This window comes from Hemitrygon akajei, unplaced genomic scaffold (genome assembly GCF_048418815.1).
Source record: "Hemitrygon akajei unplaced genomic scaffold, sHemAka1.3 Scf000045, whole genome shotgun sequence".
NCBI classification, from domain to species: domain Eukaryota; kingdom Metazoa; phylum Chordata; class Chondrichthyes; order Myliobatiformes; family Dasyatidae; genus Hemitrygon; species Hemitrygon akajei.
The window spans coordinates 8,348,591-8,368,637 of record NW_027331931.1 but is presented as its reverse complement, the minus strand read 5'-3'; the positions used below and the strand labels follow the sequence as shown (position 1 = coordinate 8,368,637).

The following is a 20,047-nucleotide window of genomic DNA, read 5'->3' as shown; positions in this document are numbered from 1 at the left end:
ATCTGTGACACCTCTGTCCCAGGATTGTGGCCGATATGGGCATCAGTGAGGCCTTTGAGAAGGTTCAGCATGGTAAGTTGCTGTGGAAAGTCAGATCACACGGGATCCAGGGAGAGCTGGCTCACTGGATGCACAGTTGTCTTGATGGTAGGAAGCAGAGAGTGATGGTGGGAGGCTGTTTATTGGACTCGAGGCCCAGGCCTAGTGAGGCTCCCCAGGGTTACACCCCATTGCTCTCATTATTCATTGATATTTAATTATATTTGCATTTGCACAGTTTGTTGAATTCTATGCTCCACTTGATCTTTCATTGATCCTGTTACCATTTTATAGATTTGCTAAGTGTTCCTGTAGGAAAAACAATCTCAGGGTTGTATGTGGTGACATATATGTACTCTGATAATAACATTTACTTTGAACATCAACCACTGCTACTTGTCATTTGGATCACTAATTTGATTAAGAATATACAGGATATGGAGAGTAGATTTGCAGCAAGTTCAAACAATTAGTTTTTCTGAAAGATATTAAGTATAAACACTCGGCTTTGTTTCCCTCTCCACACTCGACCACCCCCTCCCCCTTACTGTCTTCCCTCTCTGCCCCGTCCTCCCTCTCACCCTGACATTGGACATACGTTCAGGGTGAAAGTGAATTACTTTCGGGGAATCTGAAGGGGAATTCTTCACTCGGAGGTTGGTGAGAGTGTGAAATGAGCTGCCAGTGGAAGTGGAGGATGTGGGTTTGATTTAGACACTAAAGAGGAATTTGGGCAAGGACGTGGATGGGAGGTGTATGGAGGCTCTGGTGCAGGTAGTTGGAAATGGGCAGTAACAACAAAAACAGGTCAGCATTGACTGCAAGTTTCAGTGCTGCTTGGCTCTGTGATACTAATAATATTGTAATTTGTAATTTCCACATTTAGTACATTGCTACTAATGTCTGAACCCAGAAATTTACTGAAACAAGAATTGAAAGACTCTTACCTGGCTACAGAAAGTGTTTACAAGCTGTGATACTTGCCAAAGGGGATGTTACTAAGCACTGACCATGCAGGGTGCCCAAACTTCTGCTTCTGGCCCTTATCTTTTTTTGCTATTTTGAAACTGTAAAAAATGGAAATAAAATGTAATCTTGCTTAAAATGTTAAAGAAATTTGTCATCTTTAACTTTGTGCCTTTTGTAATCAGGTCATCTTTTACTCGCTTAGCTATTCACAGTAACAGAAATTTTGAACGGGGTGCCTAAACTTTTGCATGTCACTGTATATATCCTGTGCCTTCCAAACTGCTTCCAAAAATTCCAGCCATTGCTGCACTGTTTTCGTCCCTGCCCGTGTTCTTTTTAAATCAATTTTGACCTATTTTTTTCTCATGCCTCTCTAATTCTTTTTATTCCACATTTGACTTTAACTTCTCCTTCTCTAATGTCGGGGTGAATTTGATCACATTAAGATCACTTGCCCCTGAGGGTTCTTTGAACTTCAGTGACCTAATTAGTTCCGGTTCATTACAACTCCTAATCCTGAATAGCTGATCCCCAACTGGGCTCAGCCACGAGCTGCTCTAAAAAGCATCGTGTAGGCATTCTTGGAAATTCCTCCTCTTCAGACCAACACCATCCTGATTTTCCTAATCACCTGCATGACAATCCCCTATGACTGTTGTAACATTGCCCTTTGGTACGCATTTTCTATCTCCCATTGTAATTTCAGGACCTCATACTTCCTACTGTTTGAAGGTTTCTGTACAATTCCCATTAGGGATTTTTTTTTTTTACATTTGCTGTTCCTTAATTCTACAACTTCCAACCCTTTGCCACCTTTCTAATGATTTTATCTAATATTTTACCAACAGAGCCACACAACCCCACTACCAGCTTGTTTTTGTCTTGTTCCTTCAATAAATATATAAGTATCTGGGAAACAAGAGGACCTGCAGATGCTAGAAATCTAGAGAACTACACACAAAGTGCTGGAGGAGCTCAGCATGTCAGGCAGCATCTATGGATGGGAATCAACATTTCAGGCCAAGACCCTTTACCGGGACTCTTGATACCCACGTATCCGGAATATCAACAAGCAATTAAATAGAAAGTAGTGCAAAATAGGGAAAACCTTTGACAAAATTTAGTTCACGGCATGAAAAGTCCTGTCAAACAGAGCTCACTAGTTAACAAATACAACAAAGGCAATAAACACTTTCTTCAATACCGGCATTGACTTATTAATAAGAAAAATATATTGGTCCCATTTCAATCAGTAAAATTTACAATGGTAAATAAGAATTTTAGAAAGCTTTAGAAAAGAGTATTTACACTGAAACCCACTTAGATTAACACTACCTTGGGACAGAAGGAGGAAGAGAAATAACACATGAAAAAAGATCACAAAACAGTCAGATAAAACTTCTATATTTTCAAGAAAAATGAACTGGATTCAGCACTCCATGTGTGTATATACAGTTGTGATATGGAATACAGATCAGAAAAATTAAATGAGAGGCCAACTCAGAAAAATAAATCATCACTCTGGAAGAAAACATTGAGAAGTGGAATGAGTATGGCATCGCAACAATCTGAGCAGATCAGATGTTGACAAGGAAGCATCGAGCACCTGACTGAGAGTTGGACTCCTCTTCCCAGAAACAGAGGGATTCCTTGCAGGAATACAGGACAAGTTGGTTAACAAAAGGGGAAAAAAATCAAAAATACATACAATATTGTTTGTATTTAAGGCAGTAAGTGCAGAAAAGGCCAAGATAAACCAGACACAATCCAACACATTCCAGGATCCAGCAGGAATTTAGCTCAATCTGATTACTTATAAAGATACAATATCACTCACCAAGTTCTTGCTTTAAATACTGACTCATGATTGCCCTCCATCACTTCATACAGGCACCGTAAGTTCAAGCCTGATCCAGGTTTAGAGTCAAAATCCTATAAATTATATGACAATCAATACATTGTTACAGATAGGACAATCCATAATCACTATCCAGATATAATATTACAGGATAAACAAGCGGGAATAACACCCTCAATAGATGAAACCATTCCCAACACACAGATGTCACACGGGTATAGTTTGTGTCATCAGTCAAACCACCAAAAGATTTTCTCTATCAATCAGCTTCCAAATGTTGCTACTCTGTCATTTGTTGCCACGCCCCGCTGCTGATTCCCTTCTCATAATAAGTTCTTACCCCGACCATCGTCCAGATCTCCAAACTCTGCCCTGTCCAGACCCGCCTCTGGTTTCTGACCCTGCTCCATTGAACATCCATCTAATGGTTTCCCATTCTGCTTTCAGTCTTTAGAGGACAGTGGCATTTTCAACAACCCTTTAGAAGCAGAGAAAATGACCCACAATGTGGAAATGAGCCATGAGTAAGGAGGGTAACTCCAAAATTAATTCTTCATCAGCCCAGAGATTTCAAGGGTAAAGAACATCTCAGTCAGAACTGCAGTCAGCTTAACTTCTTCAGTCTGCAGAGAATTCAAGGGAAACCTCTTCGCCCACACAGTGGTGACTGTTTGGAACCCACTACAGAGAGAAGAAGAGGTGAAGAACAGGGGAAGATTTAAAAGGACTATCCTGGAACAGAATCACTGGCAGGGTCCAGCCGGTCTGAGTTTACTCTCTACTGTACAATAGGTGTGATGTAAATTCACCAAGGACCAAGGACAGGGTTTAAAATGGAACTGATTTATTTGTCTCAGATGCAGAATATTAAACTCCTGTCCCATTAAAGGTGAATATGCAGCAGAAGAAACTCCTCCCATGCCCAGTGACCAGGGTGCAGAACTGGGTGTGGTGAGCAGCAGCAATAATTGCAGAGTTCAGCACCGACAGTCACTCTCGAAATTGCATTCAGCAACAGTGATGGACAAATATCCAGCATGCAGCTTATTGAAACCTTCTCCCCAGTGTGAACCCGGTAGTCTGCCACAAGTGTAACACGCTGTAAGGGTTCACTGCCAATGCAATGGTTTCTCTGTAGCAGCAATGTTTAGGTTACGACTAGAGATAACAGGGTTTTGGAGTGCAAGGCTTTCCGATGGCAGAAATGCTTTTTTTCTTGTGAGTCTGGAAGAGAGAATTTCACCACCATTTGCTGGGGAGAGATGAGAAGACGTGAATGGAGAGAGTGGGCACTTTTTCTTTTTTTTGTTTTCTTTACTAACCCTATAGTCAAAGAATGAATTATAAAGAGCAATCACTAAATCACATATTGTGTATCATTTGTTATTTCAGGGTACATATTTACAACAGGGGACACACCACACAGCATCCACCCAAATGAGATTTCTTATGTTTGGCCGGGCTGGGTGGCTATCACCCCCTTATATTAAGCTGCTAGCCAAAGCGAGGGTTACATCAGGTTAGATGACTGAGCGAGTCCCTTTCCACGTTCACAGCAGCTGATTCGCCTCTCCCCATTGTGAACCAGGTAGTGTCATAAGGATAGATAAGTGAATGAATCCCTTCCCACATTCACAGCAGGTGAACGGCCTCTTCCCAGTATGAACTCAGTGATGCACAATTTGGTTTTTTGGCTGAGAGAAACTTTTCCCAAAGTCTGACAAGTTGATCAGCCTCTACTCAGTGTGAACTCGCTGGTGTCTCTGTAGTTGAAATGACTGAGTGAATCCCTTCCCACAGTCTGAGCAGATAAATGGCTTCTCCCCAGTGTGAATTCGCTGATGTACCTTCAGTTGGGATGAACAAGTGAATCGCTTCCCACAGTCTGAGCAGATAAATGGCTTCTCCCCAGTGTGAATTCGCTGATGTACCTTCAGTTGGGATGAACAAGTGAATCCCTTCCCACAGTCTGAGCAGGTGAACGGCCTCTCCCCAGTGTGAACTCGCTGATGTTCCTTCAGATGGGATGACTGAATGAATCCCTTTCCACAGTCTGAGCAGGTGAATGGCCTCTCTCCAGTGTGAACTCGCTGATGTACCTTCATTTGGGATGAGCAAGTGAATCCCTTGCCACAGACTGAGCAGTTGAACGGCCACTCCCCAGTGTGAACTGACTTGTGTACCAGTAGTGCGTGTGACAGAGTGAATCCCTTCCCACAGTCTGAGCAGGTGAATGGCCACTCCCCAGTGTGAACTGACTTGTGTACCAGTAATTCGTGTGACTGAGTGAATCCCTTCCCACAGTCTGAGCAGGTGAACGGCCTCTCCCGAGTGTGAATTTGCTGATGTTCCTTCAGATGGGATGACTGAGTGAATCCCTTTCCACAGTCTGAGCAGGTGAATGGCCTCTCTCCAGTGTGAACTCGCTGATGTACCTTCAGTTGGGATGAGCAAGTGAATCCCTTCCCACAGTCTGAGCAGGTGAACGGGTTCTCTCCGGTGTGAACTCGCTGATGTCCCTTCAGTTGGGATGAGCAAGTGAATCCCTTCCCACAGTCTGAGCAGGTGAATGGCCTCTCCCCAGTGTGAACTCGCTGGTGTCTCAGTAGGTGAGATGCCTGACTGAATCCCTTTGCACATTCTGAGCAGATGAACGGCCTCTCGCCAGTGTGAACTCGCTGGTGTGTCTGCAGTTGACATGATCGACTGAATCCCTTCCCACATTCTGTGCAGGTGAACGGCCTCTCCCCAGTGTGAACTCGCTGGTGTCTCCGTAGTCGAGATGATGCAGTGAATCCCTTCCCACAGTCTGTGCAGATGAACGGCCTCTCCTGAGTGTGAACCGACTTGTGCCCCAGGAGGTCGATTGACCGAGTGAAGCCCTTCCCACAGTCTGAGCAGGTGAATGGCCTCTCCCCCGTGTGAACTCTCTGATGTACCTTCAGCTGATATGACTGAGTGAATCCCTTCCCACAGTCTGAGCAGGTGAACGGCCGCTCCCCAGTGTGAACGCGCTGATGTACCTTCAGTTCCGATGAGCATGTGAATCTCTTCCCACAGTCTAAGCAGGTGTACGGCTTCTCACCAGTGTGAACTCGCTGATGTACCTTCAGGTTAGATGATGAAATGAATCCTTTCCCACAGAATGAGCAGAGTAACGGCCTCTCTCCAGTGTGAACTAACTTATGTCCCAGTAGGTCGGATGACCGAGTGAATCCTTTCCCACAGAATGAGCAGAGTAACGGCCTCTCCCCAGTGTGAACTCTCTGGTGAGCCATTAGGTCAGATGACCGAGTGAATCCTTCCCCACAAATTCAGCAGATGACCAGCCTCTGCCCAGTGTGAACTGACTGGTGTGTCCACAGGTGAGAAGACCGACTGATTCCCTTCTCACACACAGAATAGGTGAATGGCCTTGTCGCAGTGTCAACTTGCTGATGTCCCTTCAGTTGAAATTTCCAACTGAATTCATTCCCACTGTCTGAGCAGATGAATGGGTTTTCCCCCTTGTTTAAAATGACAGGCATGCCAGTCGGTCAGATGATAGAGTGAAACCCTCCCCACAGTCTGAGCAGGAAGGATGATCAAGTAAATCCTTTGCTCCACTTCTTAAATATCAGGATAGAGACAGCAAAACTGGTGTGTGGTGTTTGAGATTCCCATAGATTAATTCCTTGTCATTTTTAACCTGTAAAAAGATTTACAAAATCCATCAATGGGTGTCGGACAACATTTCAGATGAGATTACTTGAGTTGTCAAGGTATGATCTGACATCACACTGTTACAGTGAGGTTCAACCCAAGTTGGAGAGAGAAATCACCTTCTAACTGGGCACAGTGCTGGTATCTGGAATGACCATCAAACTCTCTGATGCTCTTCCTGTCTCTATAAGAATGGGGTATTTCTGCCATTTCCAATCTGTGACCTAGCTCTGTTTGACTCTCTCCATTGATATTATTCCCTGTTCCCACTGAGATGCCTGGCCCCACAGTAACTGAAACACTCTCACACAAAAAGCCAGCAGTGCATTCCATGCACCCACCACTCTCTGTGTAAAAAAAACTTACCCTGACATCCCCTCAGCATCTATTTCCAAGCATCTTAAAACTCTGCTCCCTCGTGTTAGCCATTTCAGCTCTGGGAAAATATCCTCTGGCTATGCACACGATCAATGCCGTTCATCATTTTATACACCTAAAAAAGGCTCTTAACATGAACAAGGAGATTACACATTATATGTGATTGAGTTCATCTGCATGCTCACACTACCTATGTAGCAGGCCTGTAACGGGTAATGAAGGATTTTCTCACCAAAGCTTTTGTACATTGTCCATATGTGGTTTGCTTGCTAAACTATGCTTTAAAAAGTCAGATTTGCAAATATCACTTCACTTCTCCCCACTTGCAAATTCTCCAGCAACTTTTGCATCGCCACAATACACACAGGTAACACCAGTTTCTATATTGGACATAAATATTTCCTCTGAACCCACCTGAGGAATTGAGGATATATAAAAAAATCATTTTGAACCGATGTAACCTCTGGCTAAAAGAACAATTGGGACTGAATAGGAATTTTGAACTGAAGTGAACTCAGTCTTCAGCGTTTAGCTAAGACAGGCTCAATACCAGTTCTTTGCAGCTTGCAGAGAGACACACTGAGAACTGATAACATTATATATTGTACCCTCATTAGCTGATAACATTATACATTATACCGTCATTAGCTGATAACATTATACATTATACCGTCATTAGCTGATAACGATTGTATTCTTGTTTGAGTAAATGGAGGAGGACTCACTGATAGGACAGGAATGAACTTCTGTTTGTAATTAAGCCAGGGCCTTGCAAAGGGAATAACTGACAAGGACTGGACAGTACATCCATCTGTAATTAAAACCTTGATTTAGTAAACTCTGAATTCTAAGTAATTAAGTTTTGCACCAACAGACTTGTTGGGTGTACCAGTTCAAATAACATCTTGCAAGAGTAAGGTATGGGCTTGCTATGTACAAGTATACGGCTGGAACCTGAGTCCATAACAAGTCAGTCCACTTGTCAGAAGGTGGCAGTGCTTACGTGCCTTCCCTTTGACAACTGGGTCTCAAACTCCTGCAGGAGAATGCACAATAAACCGTGATGATGATAAGAAACTGGGCTCCCGAGTTATATTTGGATTCAACTTTTAACATTTGTCATCATGAACAGGATCCCAATACAGGGAGTACCAAGCAGACGGGCTGAGCAACTGGCTGGACCACTCTGGGGACTGCAGAGACTGACCGGGTGCCCAATAGGTATTTTAACTTTTGTCACTGTCCGTTAGTTCCTTTGGAGGTACAGTCCCTCGCCCAAGGCTGATTGCTTAGCTTGCGGGCAGGAGGCAGACGTGCCATGTAAATTAATCAATTGCGCAGGAGGTGCCAGCCGGGTAAATTTACCTGATTGATAATTGAGCAGGAGGCTTTGTGCCGAGTTAATGACAAAGAGAACATGGGTCAATTGCAGTCGATTGAGAGTTTTCCAGACAAGGAAAAAGATTTTCAAATGTTGAGTGCAGCGCTGAATAAGAAATCGGGGAACAATATATGGCCACTGGGGGGGAACCTGGGATATTACCTCATGAGAATAAGCAGTAAATTTAAAATGGAAAATGAACTGTGGAATGAAGTGGAAGTTGTGGTAAAGGGAATGGAAGGAAAAGCAGATGTGCAGTGGAACAGTATATTATTAGCAAGTTGGAGTAAGAATGCATGTGACAATGGAATTGAGGTATGTACTGCAAAGGTTGGGAGACGCTAAAAGTGAAGTGTGAATGGGTGCATGGATGCCGAAAACGAGAGCAGGAGAAACAAAGTAAGCAAACCAAGGCCAGCCTAGATAGGAGAGAAGGGCAGGAACATCAGACAGACAGATATACTTTATTGATCCCGAAGGAAATTGGGTTTTGTTACATACTGATAGGGAAACAATGGATCCCAAACCCATGTCTGTCATACCGACCCTGTTTGAGGACAGTGACCGTGATGAGAAGTGGGCACCACCCGTACCTCTCCTACCTTACGAGGGGCCAAATGCACCCAGTGCCCCCAAACCCCAATGGTGGCTGCTCGGGTAACACAGCGGGACAGGGAAGGGAGGTTCTCTTTACTCTAAGATCCCGAATGGGAATACCGAGGATTATTCCGAGACAGGGAGGGAAGAATCCAATAAAACCCCAGAGTTAATGGCTCCACAAAGACAATTACCCACCCGAATGCTGCCCAATCCATGAGCAGGAGGAGGAACAGCCCTCAGTGATCCCTGTGTATGCACCCTGGAAGCCTCAAGAAATGATAATGATCATGAATCAGGCCCCAGATAGAAAAGAAAAACCAGCACAGTTTGCTCAGTGTGTCCACAGTACAAAAATGTTTACTGCGACTCCACAAGATTCTGCATGACGAGGGGTGGAAATGGAAGGCAGATTTGAGATACCAAAGCTGTCAGGAGTTACAGGCAGGAAACCATAATGAGAATGAACAGACAGACCAGATTATTCAAGCCTTGGCTCTAGCAACCTGTAAACATCACTAAAGTACTTGAATGCAAACCTAAGCCTGGGGAATCGGGACCAGACTATTGGGCGTAATTTGTGGCATGCTACGGCACCTTCGCAGGAGACCAAGCCTTTAATGATGGGAATCTGTCCCCCCAGTTTAATGCCCTACTGCTCCAATGCTTACCAATTAAGATAGCCAACACAATTAAAAATAATATGGATTGGCCTGACAATGACCAAAATCGAATGCGATGAGCTTTGACATATCATTGTGACCCGACTTTCGAATCCTGATCAACCCTGAAGGGAACTAATATTAAAGGTGAATATGCTCACTGGAAAGGAGGATGTGAGTGGGCTACATCTGGGGATCAGAAATGGGAACAAAATCCTACCAAGGGACAGGTGGGGACAACAACCCGTTTAGAAATTGACAAGCAAGGATGCTTCCTACTGTGAGTACTGCCCCTCAGGAAGAGCCCAATGTAATATTGCAAGTTGCTGGAATTTCATTTCTGTTTATGACTGATGTGGGGGCAATCACAACCACTCTTGATCAGGAAATAGTATCGGAAAAGGGATTCCAGCTATCAGACGCTACAATCACTCTGTCATGGTTCGAAGACACGGAACGTACGTATTCACGTACCCAGCCACTGCAGGTGGAACCAGTGTGAGGTTTCATTTACAGTCACCACCAGTCGGGGGTGTAATCTAGCAGGGAGAGACTTGCATTGTTCGTTGGAAGTTGAGATTCTCTATCACCCTGCAACTAGCAAACAACCGACAGCTTCTCCAGTTTCTGAACCCCCAGTGGTGGGCACTTAATCTGGACTCCACTGCGTTTGAACCCCTTCTGCAAGCAGCCGACTCTCGTGTGACTCTGTGCTTTGACCCTACAGGGTGTGTCACTGAGGAAAGCCAATATTATGCACCCCTCAAGGGACAGAAGTTCCCAGTCATGGTGACTGGACACATTAAAGGAAGAGAGGACAGTTCATTACTGTCTGAAGTTCTGGATTTCCTTTGGCGATAGACAGGACTGGTGGCTGCCCATACCAGCATCAGGCTGCCCTGGGTTCCCTGCCTACACCCTGACAAAACAAGCTTCCAGCACCAAAGGAGACTGGCAAGATTTCCTGTGGGCTAACCCAGATACTGGAAGGAGTTGGAAGTGAAGATGGGACTGGACACTGGCTGTGACCAGTGGGGTACCGCAAGGTTCAGTGCTGGGACCACAGCTGTTTACAATATACATTAATGATTGAGATGAAGGGATTAAAAGTAACATTAGCAAATTTGCAGATGACACAAAGTTGGGTGGCAGTGTGAAATGTCAGGAGGATGTTATGAGAATGCAGGATAACATGGACAGGTTGGGTGAGTGGGCAAATGTATGGCAGATGCAGTTTAATGTGGATAAATCTGAGGTTATCCTCTTTGGTGGCAAGAACAGGAAGGCAGATTACTATCTAAATGGAGTCAAGTTAGGAAAAAGGGAAGTACAACGAGATCTAGGTGTTCTTGTACATCAGTCAATGAAAGCAAGCACGCAGGTACAACAGGCAGTGAAGAAAGCTAATGTCATGCTGGCTTTTATAACAAGACGAATTGAATATAGGAGTAAAGAGGTCCTTCTGCAGCTGTACAGGGCCCTGGTGAGACCCCACCTGGAGTATTTGTGTGCAGTTTTTGGTCTCCAAATTTGAGGAAGGAGATTTTTGTTATTGAGGGAATGCAGCGTAGGTTAACAAGGTTAATTCCCGGAATGGCAGGACTGTCATATGTTGAAAAATTGGAGCGACTGGGCTTGTATACACTGGAATTTAGAAGGATGAGAGGGGATCTGATTGTAACATATAAGATTATTAAGGGATTGGACACACTGGAGGCAGGAAGCATGTTCCTGCTGATGGGTGAGTCCAGAACTAGAGGCCACAGTTTAAGAATAAGGGGTAGGCCATTTAGAACTGAGATGTGGAAAGACTTTTTCACCCAGAGAGTTGTGGATATGTGGAATGCTCTGCCCCAGAAGGCAGTGGAGGCCAATTCTCTGGATGCATTCAAGAGAGAGTTAGATAGAGTTCTTAAAGATAGTGGAGTCAAGGGGTATGGGGAGAAGGCAGGAACAGGATACTGATTCTGTATGATCAGCCATGATCACAGTGAATGGCGGTGCTGGCTAGAAGGGCCGAATGGCCTACTCCTGCACCTACTATTGTCTATTATCTAGTAAAACTCTCTTTTAATATTGACCAAACGCAAGGCGTTGTACCCAATCTCTGAGCAACTGCAGACCATGAAGTTGGCCGCACTGACTGCCTCCTGACCGGATCACCGTGAAAGGACAGACTCTCCCATCCATTCCGTATTACCCCCTCAAGCCCAAGGCACCGTTTTATGAGGATGGAAGCTCTTTTGTGGATCTAGCAGGCAAACAATATTCTGGCAATGTGATAGTGATGGACAGTGAATTAACTGAGCTGGACTCTTTCGAAGCAGCTTTTTCCACCCAGAAGGCTGAGCTGTTTGACTCGTGCCTGTATCCCAGCAACAGACTAAAGTGGGAACGTTTATACAGACTCCGTTATGTGTTTGGAATTGTACATGACTACAGGGATCTCTGGGAATGTGGGGATTCCTGACTTCCTCTGGCCATCCCATTAGTAATGCCACCTTTGTAAACAACTTTCTCACCACTCTACAGGTACCTCGAGCTTTGGCGATTATTAAATGTGCAGCCCACACCCGCATGTCTAACCTGGTCACTACAGGCAATGCTTTAGCAGATTAGACAGCGAAAACTGTGGCAAAATCCTCAGTAGTTGTAGTCCCCTCGGGTTCCCGTCAAACAACCTTCCGTGACTAAAGCAGAACGGGTTTGCCAGACATGCGGGAGTTACGTAATTTTCAGGGGGACACCTCTGAGGAGGAGTGCAAACAGGGCTTCTGATGGGGTGCCAAAAAGACCCCGACCCAGGTTTCTGGATCACCGCAGCGGGACAGGTTTGTGTTCCTACACAGCTTTTATCAATATTGTTTGATTATGTACGTATTTGTACACACCTGGGCCCTGCACACCGGGTACGTCTCCCTTGACAGTTGGACCTTTCTCGTGTCTACAAGTTGATTTTATTTAATTGCCTAGAGTACATTGCTATAGATACTGCTTAGTTATTATAGATGTGTTTAGTAGATGGATTGAAGCTATTCCAACTACCATTAATACTGCTGTGACTGTTGTGAAGGTATTATTACGGGAAATAATTCCCAGGTACGGCCTGCCAGAGATGCTGAGCTCTGACAATGGCCCACACTTTGTGGTGAAGGTAAACAAAGGGGTACGTAATGAACTAGCTATCCAGCAACAATCCCACTGTGTACACCACCCACGGGCCGCTGGCAGAGTGGAAACAGCCAACGGCATTCTGAAGAGTAAACTGGCCAGACTAACAGCGGAGACTGGACTCACTTGGTTGAAGGTCCGACCATTAGCCCGATTCCACATGAGGGCTACCCCACAGGGGAAAACAGGGCTGTCACCAGCTGAAATCATTTCTGGATGGCCCACGAGGACACGCTGGGAACAAAGTCTCAGGATTAAAGGCAAAGTGAATAAGAATAAGGAACCTTGGTTCTCGAGGGATATTGGAACTCTGATAAAGGAGAGAGATGTATGACATGTATAATGTCAGTTATAGGGAGCAGTTATAGGAAACAGGGAGCAAATAAGATACTTGCAGAGTATAAAAAGAGTAAGAAAATACTTAAGAAAGAAATCAAGAAGGCTAAAAGAAGACATGAGGTTGTTTTGGCAGTCGGGGTGAAGGATAATCCTAAGAGCTTCTACAGGTATGTTAAGTGCAAAAGGATAGTAAGGGATAAAATTGGTCCTATTGAAGATCAGAGTGGTCGGCTATTTATGGAACCAAAAGAAATGGGGGAGATCCTAAATGTTTTTTTTTGCGCCTGTATTTACTAAGAAAACTGGTATGGAGTTAATGGAAATAAGGCAAACAATTCGTGAGGTTATGGAACCTTTTCAGATAGAAGAGGAGCTTGCTATCTTGAGGCAAGTCAGAGTAGATAAATCTCCAGGACCTGACAGGGTATTCCCTCGGACTTTGAAGGAGACCAGTGTTGAAATTGCAGGGGCCCTGGCAGATATATTTAAAATGTTGTTACCTACAGGACAGGTGCCAGAGGATTTGAGGATAGCTCATTCTGTTGTATAAAAAAGGCTCTAAAAGTAATCCAGGAAATTATAGGCCGGTAAGTTTGACGTTGGTAGTGGGTAAATTATTGGAAGGAGTACCAAGAGATAGGATCTACAAGAGTTTAGATAGACGAGGACCTATTAGGCGAATCAACATGGCTTTGTGTGTGGTAGGTCATGTTTAACAAATCTATTAGAGGTTTTGAGGAGGTTACAAGGAAAGTGGATGAAGGCAAGGCAGTGGATGTTGTCTGTATGGACTTCAGTAAGGCCTTTGACAAAGTCCCACATCGGAGGTTAGTTAGGAAGATTCAGTCACTAGGTATACATGGTGAGGTAGTAAATTTGATTAGACATTGGCTCAATGGGAGAAGTCAGAGAGTGGTAGTGGAGGATTGCTTCTCTGAGTGGAGGCCTGTGACTAGTGGTGTGCCACAGGGATCAGTGCTGGGTCCATTGTTATTTACCGTCTATATCAATGATCTGGATGATAATTTAGTAAATTGGATCAGCAAATTTGCTGATGATGCAAGGATTGGAGGAGTAGTAGACAGTGAAGAAGGTTTTCAATGCTTGCAGAGGGATCTGGACCAGCTAGAAAAATGGGCTGAAAAATGGCAGATGCAGTTTAATACAGACATGTGTGAGGTATTGCACTTTGGAAGGAAAAAACAAGGTAGAACATACCGGCTAAATGGTAGGGCACTGAGGAGTGCACTACAACAGAAGGATCTAGGAATACTGATACAAAATTCCCTAAAACTGGCGTCACAGGTAGATAGGGTAGTAAAGAGAGCTTTTAGTACATTGGCCTTTATGAATCAAAGTATTGAGTATAAGATTTGGAATGTTATGCTGAAGTTGTATAAGGCATTGGTGAGGCCGAATTTGGAGTATTGTATGCAGTTTTAGTCACCAAATTACAGGAAGGATATTAATAAGTTTAAAAGAGTGCAGAGAAGGTTTATGAGGATGTTGCCAGGACTTGAGAAACTGAGTTACAGAGAAAGGTTGAACAGGTTAGGACTTTATTCCCTGGAGCGTAGGAGAATGAGGGGAGACTAGATAGAGGTATATAAAAATATGATGGGTACAGATAGAGTGAATGCAAGCAGGCTTTATCCACTGAGGCTAGGGGTGAAAAAAAAAGAGGGTTTGGGTTAAGGGTGCAGGGCGAAAAGTTTAAAGGGAACATTGGGAGGGCTTCTTCACAACTGGTTCTGACAGAGGCATAACTGGTTCTTCTGGGCACATTCAGTCTCACTCCCAACCATTTCCTACCTTCCTTTGTACAGGTATGTAATGTTTAAAGGACCAGTGTTTGAGTAAATGAGACTCACCAAACTTTCTCCTGACTGAATCACCGGAATCTCCGAGTCAGATGGGTCCTCTACAGTTGATGCTCTCAATCCTCGGGCTGGTTCACTTGTTGCTGTTCCCTCGTCTTCAGTTGTGGTTTGCTTCCAGTTGCGGTTTTTCTTCCAATAAATCTCCCACCACAGGTCTAACTTTAACATGAAAGATAATGAAGCACATTAACTATAAAAAGGAGAACCAAACATTTCTGCTTAATGTTACTCTGAACAACACTCACTGACAGTTAAACATTGAAAGCAGATTTAATGATCTCTGTGAACAATCTTTTATTCTCCCTCACATGTCACAAAACGATATGGGATAAGAAGAAGCCATCATTCAATCATGGTAAGATATAAGACACAGGAACAGAATTAGGTGATTCGATCCATCTGGTCTGCCCCACCATTCAACAACAGCTGATTTTTATTCTAACACCATATTCCTGCCTTTCTCCTGTAACCCTGAAGCTACTCAGCAATCATCAATATATTAATCTGTCATAAATATACCCAAATGGCAGCCTCAACCAACCTCTGCGGCAAAAAATTCCACAGATCAGACATCTTTTGGCCAAAAAATATTTCTCATCTCAGTTTTAAAGAGAAGTATCTTTATTCTGAGACTGTGCTGTCAGATCACAGACTCTCTGTCTAATGGAAACATCCCCTCCCTTTCCAGTGTATCCAGGCTTTTCAGCATTTGGTCGGCTTACTTAACCATACATCCCTCCACCACCCCCACCATCCCTCTGAATTCCATTGGGCACAGGTCCAGAACCATCAAATGCTCCTCATACATAAAGCCGATCATTCCTGAGATTGTTCATGTAAACCTCGTTAGCAACAACTGTACTGAACACATTTCCAGCAATAACAGACAAAATGGTACCAGATAATTGACAGGGAAAAGTTGTGCTTTCTTTACTGATGTACTATCACAGAACGAGTCATTTCCATTTCCAGGTTAAATCAGGTCCATTTCAGGAAATACAAATCAGTCCAGGGTGATTGTAATAAAAAGAAACTGGAATTACTAGAAACGCTCAGCAGGTAAGGAACAGCTGTGGGATCTACAATTCAGGTTAATAACGTTTCATCAGAATGACTTCAAAAATTTTCAGATTTTAGTGCAGATCTCCAGCAACTTGAAATTCTGCTTGATTTCCACCGATTTTACTTGGATCAAAAACTGATATCCCAGGACCCAACCTCACAGAGTCGCACAGCTGAACCTGCCACTCACCGACCCTGAGCGTCTCTTGGACTCGAGTCCCGTGCTTAGTGACGTTTCCTAGGGCGACACCCATTGCTACTTGCCATCTATGTCAATAATTCAGTTGAGAAAGTACAGGGTATGGGTAGAGAATTTGCAGCAAGTTCAAACAATTACTTTTTTTGAAAGACAGTCAGTATGAACACTCCCCTCTCTTTCCCTCTCCCCACTCAGAACTGACCAAAAGCTACTTCAGAAGATGCAAGAGTAACCACTGCGAGGGAATGGGAGTGGTTTCAAAGGGCTGGGCTGCTGGAAGCACATTACCAGACCTGGACTGATTGCAACTAGGTCTGACAGAGGCATAACTGGTACTTCTGGGCACATTCAGTCTCACTCCCAACTATTTCCTACCTTCCTTTGTACAGGTATGTAACGTCTATGTGTGTTATGTGGTAACCACTTGTGAGAAGGGATATTCTGTGGAAATCACGGTCGGTAATACTTTGTGTGTTGGATCTGGATTGGGAGTACCTTGCGGAATCTACCTGTGTGTTAACCCTTGCCTGGGTGGTAGTTCCTTCTGAAGACAGTACTCCTGTGATAAGCTGCTTCTGGTGATAATTCGTATGTGGATTTAGAACAACGACGGATAAGACCTATGGCGACTGTTATCCTGTTTTACCACTGTGGAATTTGTGGAATTTAACGTAATTGCCTTCTCTCGACATTCACCTTGGATTACAAATATCTCTCTCTTGTCATTGATTCCGTGGATGAACTGAACTTTCATACTTTACCATCTCAAGACTTTAAGCTTGGTATTCCCTGAGCTGAGTGGTTTGGGAGTTATATTTACACATATGTGTACTCATAACACTTTTAGCTTTTGATTATTCTGCTTAATTTGTTATATTATAAGTAGATATGAATAAAGAAAGTGGTTTTAACATCAAAAAAGGTAAAAGGGTTAACATTTCGTTAAAAAAAAAAAGCAGCCTGTTTTTCTGAAAGAAACTGCTGATGATCAACCAATGTGCTAAGCCGTGCTGAGCCATATTTCTTCTTCAGGGTAGCTAGCTAGGGTTTCAGGATGCTTATCTCCTTGTGTAGAGATAGGACAGCTTCTGTCTGTTCTGTGTGTGCAAGCCATTATGACTATTTTGTAATTTGTCTTTAGGGGCTGTCATGTAGTAAATAAATTTGGCTCCAGCCTACCTTGTGTGGGGAGTATCTGGATGGATATATCTGTGGTGTAAGGGGAATTGTTGGTCAGTTAGTGGATTGGGTGGGAACAGCCATCGACTGTTCCTGTTTGAGTGACTAACTGAGTAAGCACCAGGTACTTGGAATAAAGAGTTTGTACTTATACGGTCTCTGAGAGACTTTATCCGGATTCGACTTCCACAGAATGGGAGTGGTTTTAAAGGACTGGGCTGCTGGAAGCTCATTACCAGACCAGGAGTGATTGCAACTCGGTCTGACAGAGGCATAACTGGTACTTCTGGGCACATTCAGTCTCACTCCAACTATTTCCTACCTTCCTTTGTACAGGTATGTAATGTCTAAAAGACCAGTGTTTGAGTAAATGAGACTCACCAAACTTTCTCCTGACTGAATCACTGGAATCTCCGAGTCAGATGGGTTCTCTCCAGTTGATGCTCTCAGTCCTCGGGCTGGTTCACTTGTTGCTGTTCCCTCATCTTCAGTCGTGGTTTGCTTCCAGTTGCGGTTGTTCTTCCAATAAATCTCCCACCACAGGTCTAACTTTAACATGAAAGATAATGAAGCACATTAACAATAAAAAGCAAACCAAACATTTCTGCATAATGTTACTAAGAACAAAACTCACTGAAATTTAAACATTGAAGGCAATACAGTAATGATCTCAGTGAACAATCGTTTATTGTCCCTCACATGACACAAAACGATATGGGATCAGAAGGAGCCATCATTCAGTCATGGTAAGAAATAAGGAACAGAATTAAGGCCAACAGAATTGGCCGCCTCAGCCAAACTCTGCGGCAACAAATTCCACACTTCAGACACCTTTTGGCAAAAAAAGTTTCTCAAATGAATTTTAACAGGAAGCATTTTTATTCTGAGACTGTGCTGTCAGATCACAGACTCTCTGTCTAATGGAAACATCCTCTCCATGTCCACTGTATCCAGGCTTTTCACTATTCGGTAGGTTTACTTAACCATACATCGCCTCCACAAACCTCACCGTCCCTCTGAACTCCATCCAGCACAGGTCCAGAACCATCAAATGCTCCTCATACATAAAGCCGATCATTCCTGAGATTATTCATGTGAACCTCATTAGCAACAACTGTACTGAACACATTTCCAGGAATAACAGACAAACTGGTACCAGGATAATTGACAGGGAAAAGTTGTGCTTCCTTTACTGATGTACTATCACAGAATGAGTCATTTCCATTTCCACGTTAAATCAGGTCCATTTCAGGAAATATCAACCAGTGTAGGGTGAATGTAATAAAAAGAAACTGGAATTACCAGAAACGCTCAGCAGGTAAGGAACAGCTGCGGGGAGGGGAACAAACTTTACTTATCAGGTTAATGACGTTTTGTCAGAATGACTTCAAATATTTACAGTTTTTAGTGCAGATCTCCAGCAACTTGAGATTCTGCTTGATTTCCACCGAATGACAGACTGGTGACAGTTGGGGGGGGGGGGGGGGAATTTCCAAACACAGTTTGAACACCAGACTCACGGGTCTAATCCTACTGTTGTAAACACGAAAAAGCCGATCCGGAAACGTCAGAACACACCAGAGATACTGAATTAATGATACATACTACTGTATAAAAGATTCGAAAATGACAAAGTTAGAAGAAACAACAAGAACTTTGCCATATATACTTTGACCCTCACCAAATTTTTATCAACACACCATAGAAAGTTTTCCATCCGGACACTTCACGCTTTGCATGGTAACTGCTCTGCCCGTGACTGTGAGGAACGGCAGAGACCTTTGGATACAGATCGGCACATTACAGAAACCATTCTCCACCCCGAGACTTCACAGTCCCTCGGTAAAGCAGGCTGTGAAATCAAAGATCCCCACAACCTGGGACGTTCTCCTTTCTCACCCACCCCACTCCGGGAGAAGTCACAACAGCCATAAAGCTCCAGGACAAATGTGAGGAGCCTCAGGAAGCGAGGCGAGTTAGGAAAGTTAATGGGACCAAATGAACAAAATCACACCACGTGATCGGGCGTCACAAAGCGGAGCAGATCAGCGGCACACAATCTCACGTGACCTGTTGGCGGAACTTCCATTTCAATTCTGCGGAAACAAACAGCCTGGGCTCCTGGTTTGGATCGTTCAATGCAGATTAAGTGAAGTCGACACATTTCTGACGAGCCCAGATAATTGGAAAATAAATGAGTAACTGGCCCTCAGTTCGGGGCTCACGGCCAACATCGGATCTCCCCGCTCGGGATCGGTCTCAATACTCACCGATGGGAAAGTGATATCTTCGGCCCGCAGACAGCGATCCCGACGGAAGAGACGAAAGTCTTTCCCGAAACACACAGCCGACCCACTTCAGCTCTGAGTCGAGAGGATAATACCGTCCACCCGGAGACTGTGAGCATGCGCGAAGAGATTCCGGAGGCGGGGCCTCCGAAACAGACGCGCAGGTGCTGCCCATCTGCGGTTAAATGGGAGGGGCAAACGGGATCACGTGTCAGGATTGGTGACCCATCCCCCCCCCCAGGCAGAGACTCCAGCGACTCAGTAGTCTGTGGAAAGAGGCAAACCTGCCGCTCACATCTCCTCTCACCTTAAATGTATTAGACATTTCAACCCCCAGGAAAAA

The 20,047-nt window shown here is 44.1% G+C and overlaps 1 protein-coding gene across 7 annotated transcripts; it reads right to left on the bottom strand.

Annotated features, from left to right (window-relative positions):
• Nucleotides 1–2,396: 2,396 nt before the first annotated feature.
• Nucleotides 2,397–19,820, bottom strand: LOC140720656 (uncharacterized). Of its 7 annotated transcripts, XM_073035505.1 has the most exons (5): nt 19,687–19,820; nt 17,798–17,965; nt 14,968–15,135; nt 7,672–7,757; nt 4,129–6,554 (listed from the first exon to the last, which is right to left on the bottom strand). In XM_073035505.1, the coding sequence occupies exon 5, from the start codon at nt 6,142–6,144 to the stop codon at nt 4,603–4,605; it is 1,542 nt and encodes a 513-aa protein (XP_072891606.1). In that variant the 5' UTR covers nt 6,145–6,554; nt 7,672–7,757; nt 14,968–15,135; nt 17,798–17,965; nt 19,687–19,820; the 3' UTR covers nt 4,129–4,602. The 7 variants fall into 7 exon arrangements, 6 of the variants coding, with proteins under 6 accessions (XP_072891606.1, XP_072891605.1, XP_072891607.1 ...); XR_012097237.1 differs by lacking the exons at nt 4,129–6,554; nt 7,672–7,757 and adding an exon at nt 2,397–2,940; XM_073035504.1 differs by lacking the exon at nt 7,672–7,757.
• Between the last annotated feature and the right edge of the window lie 227 nt (nt 19,821–20,047).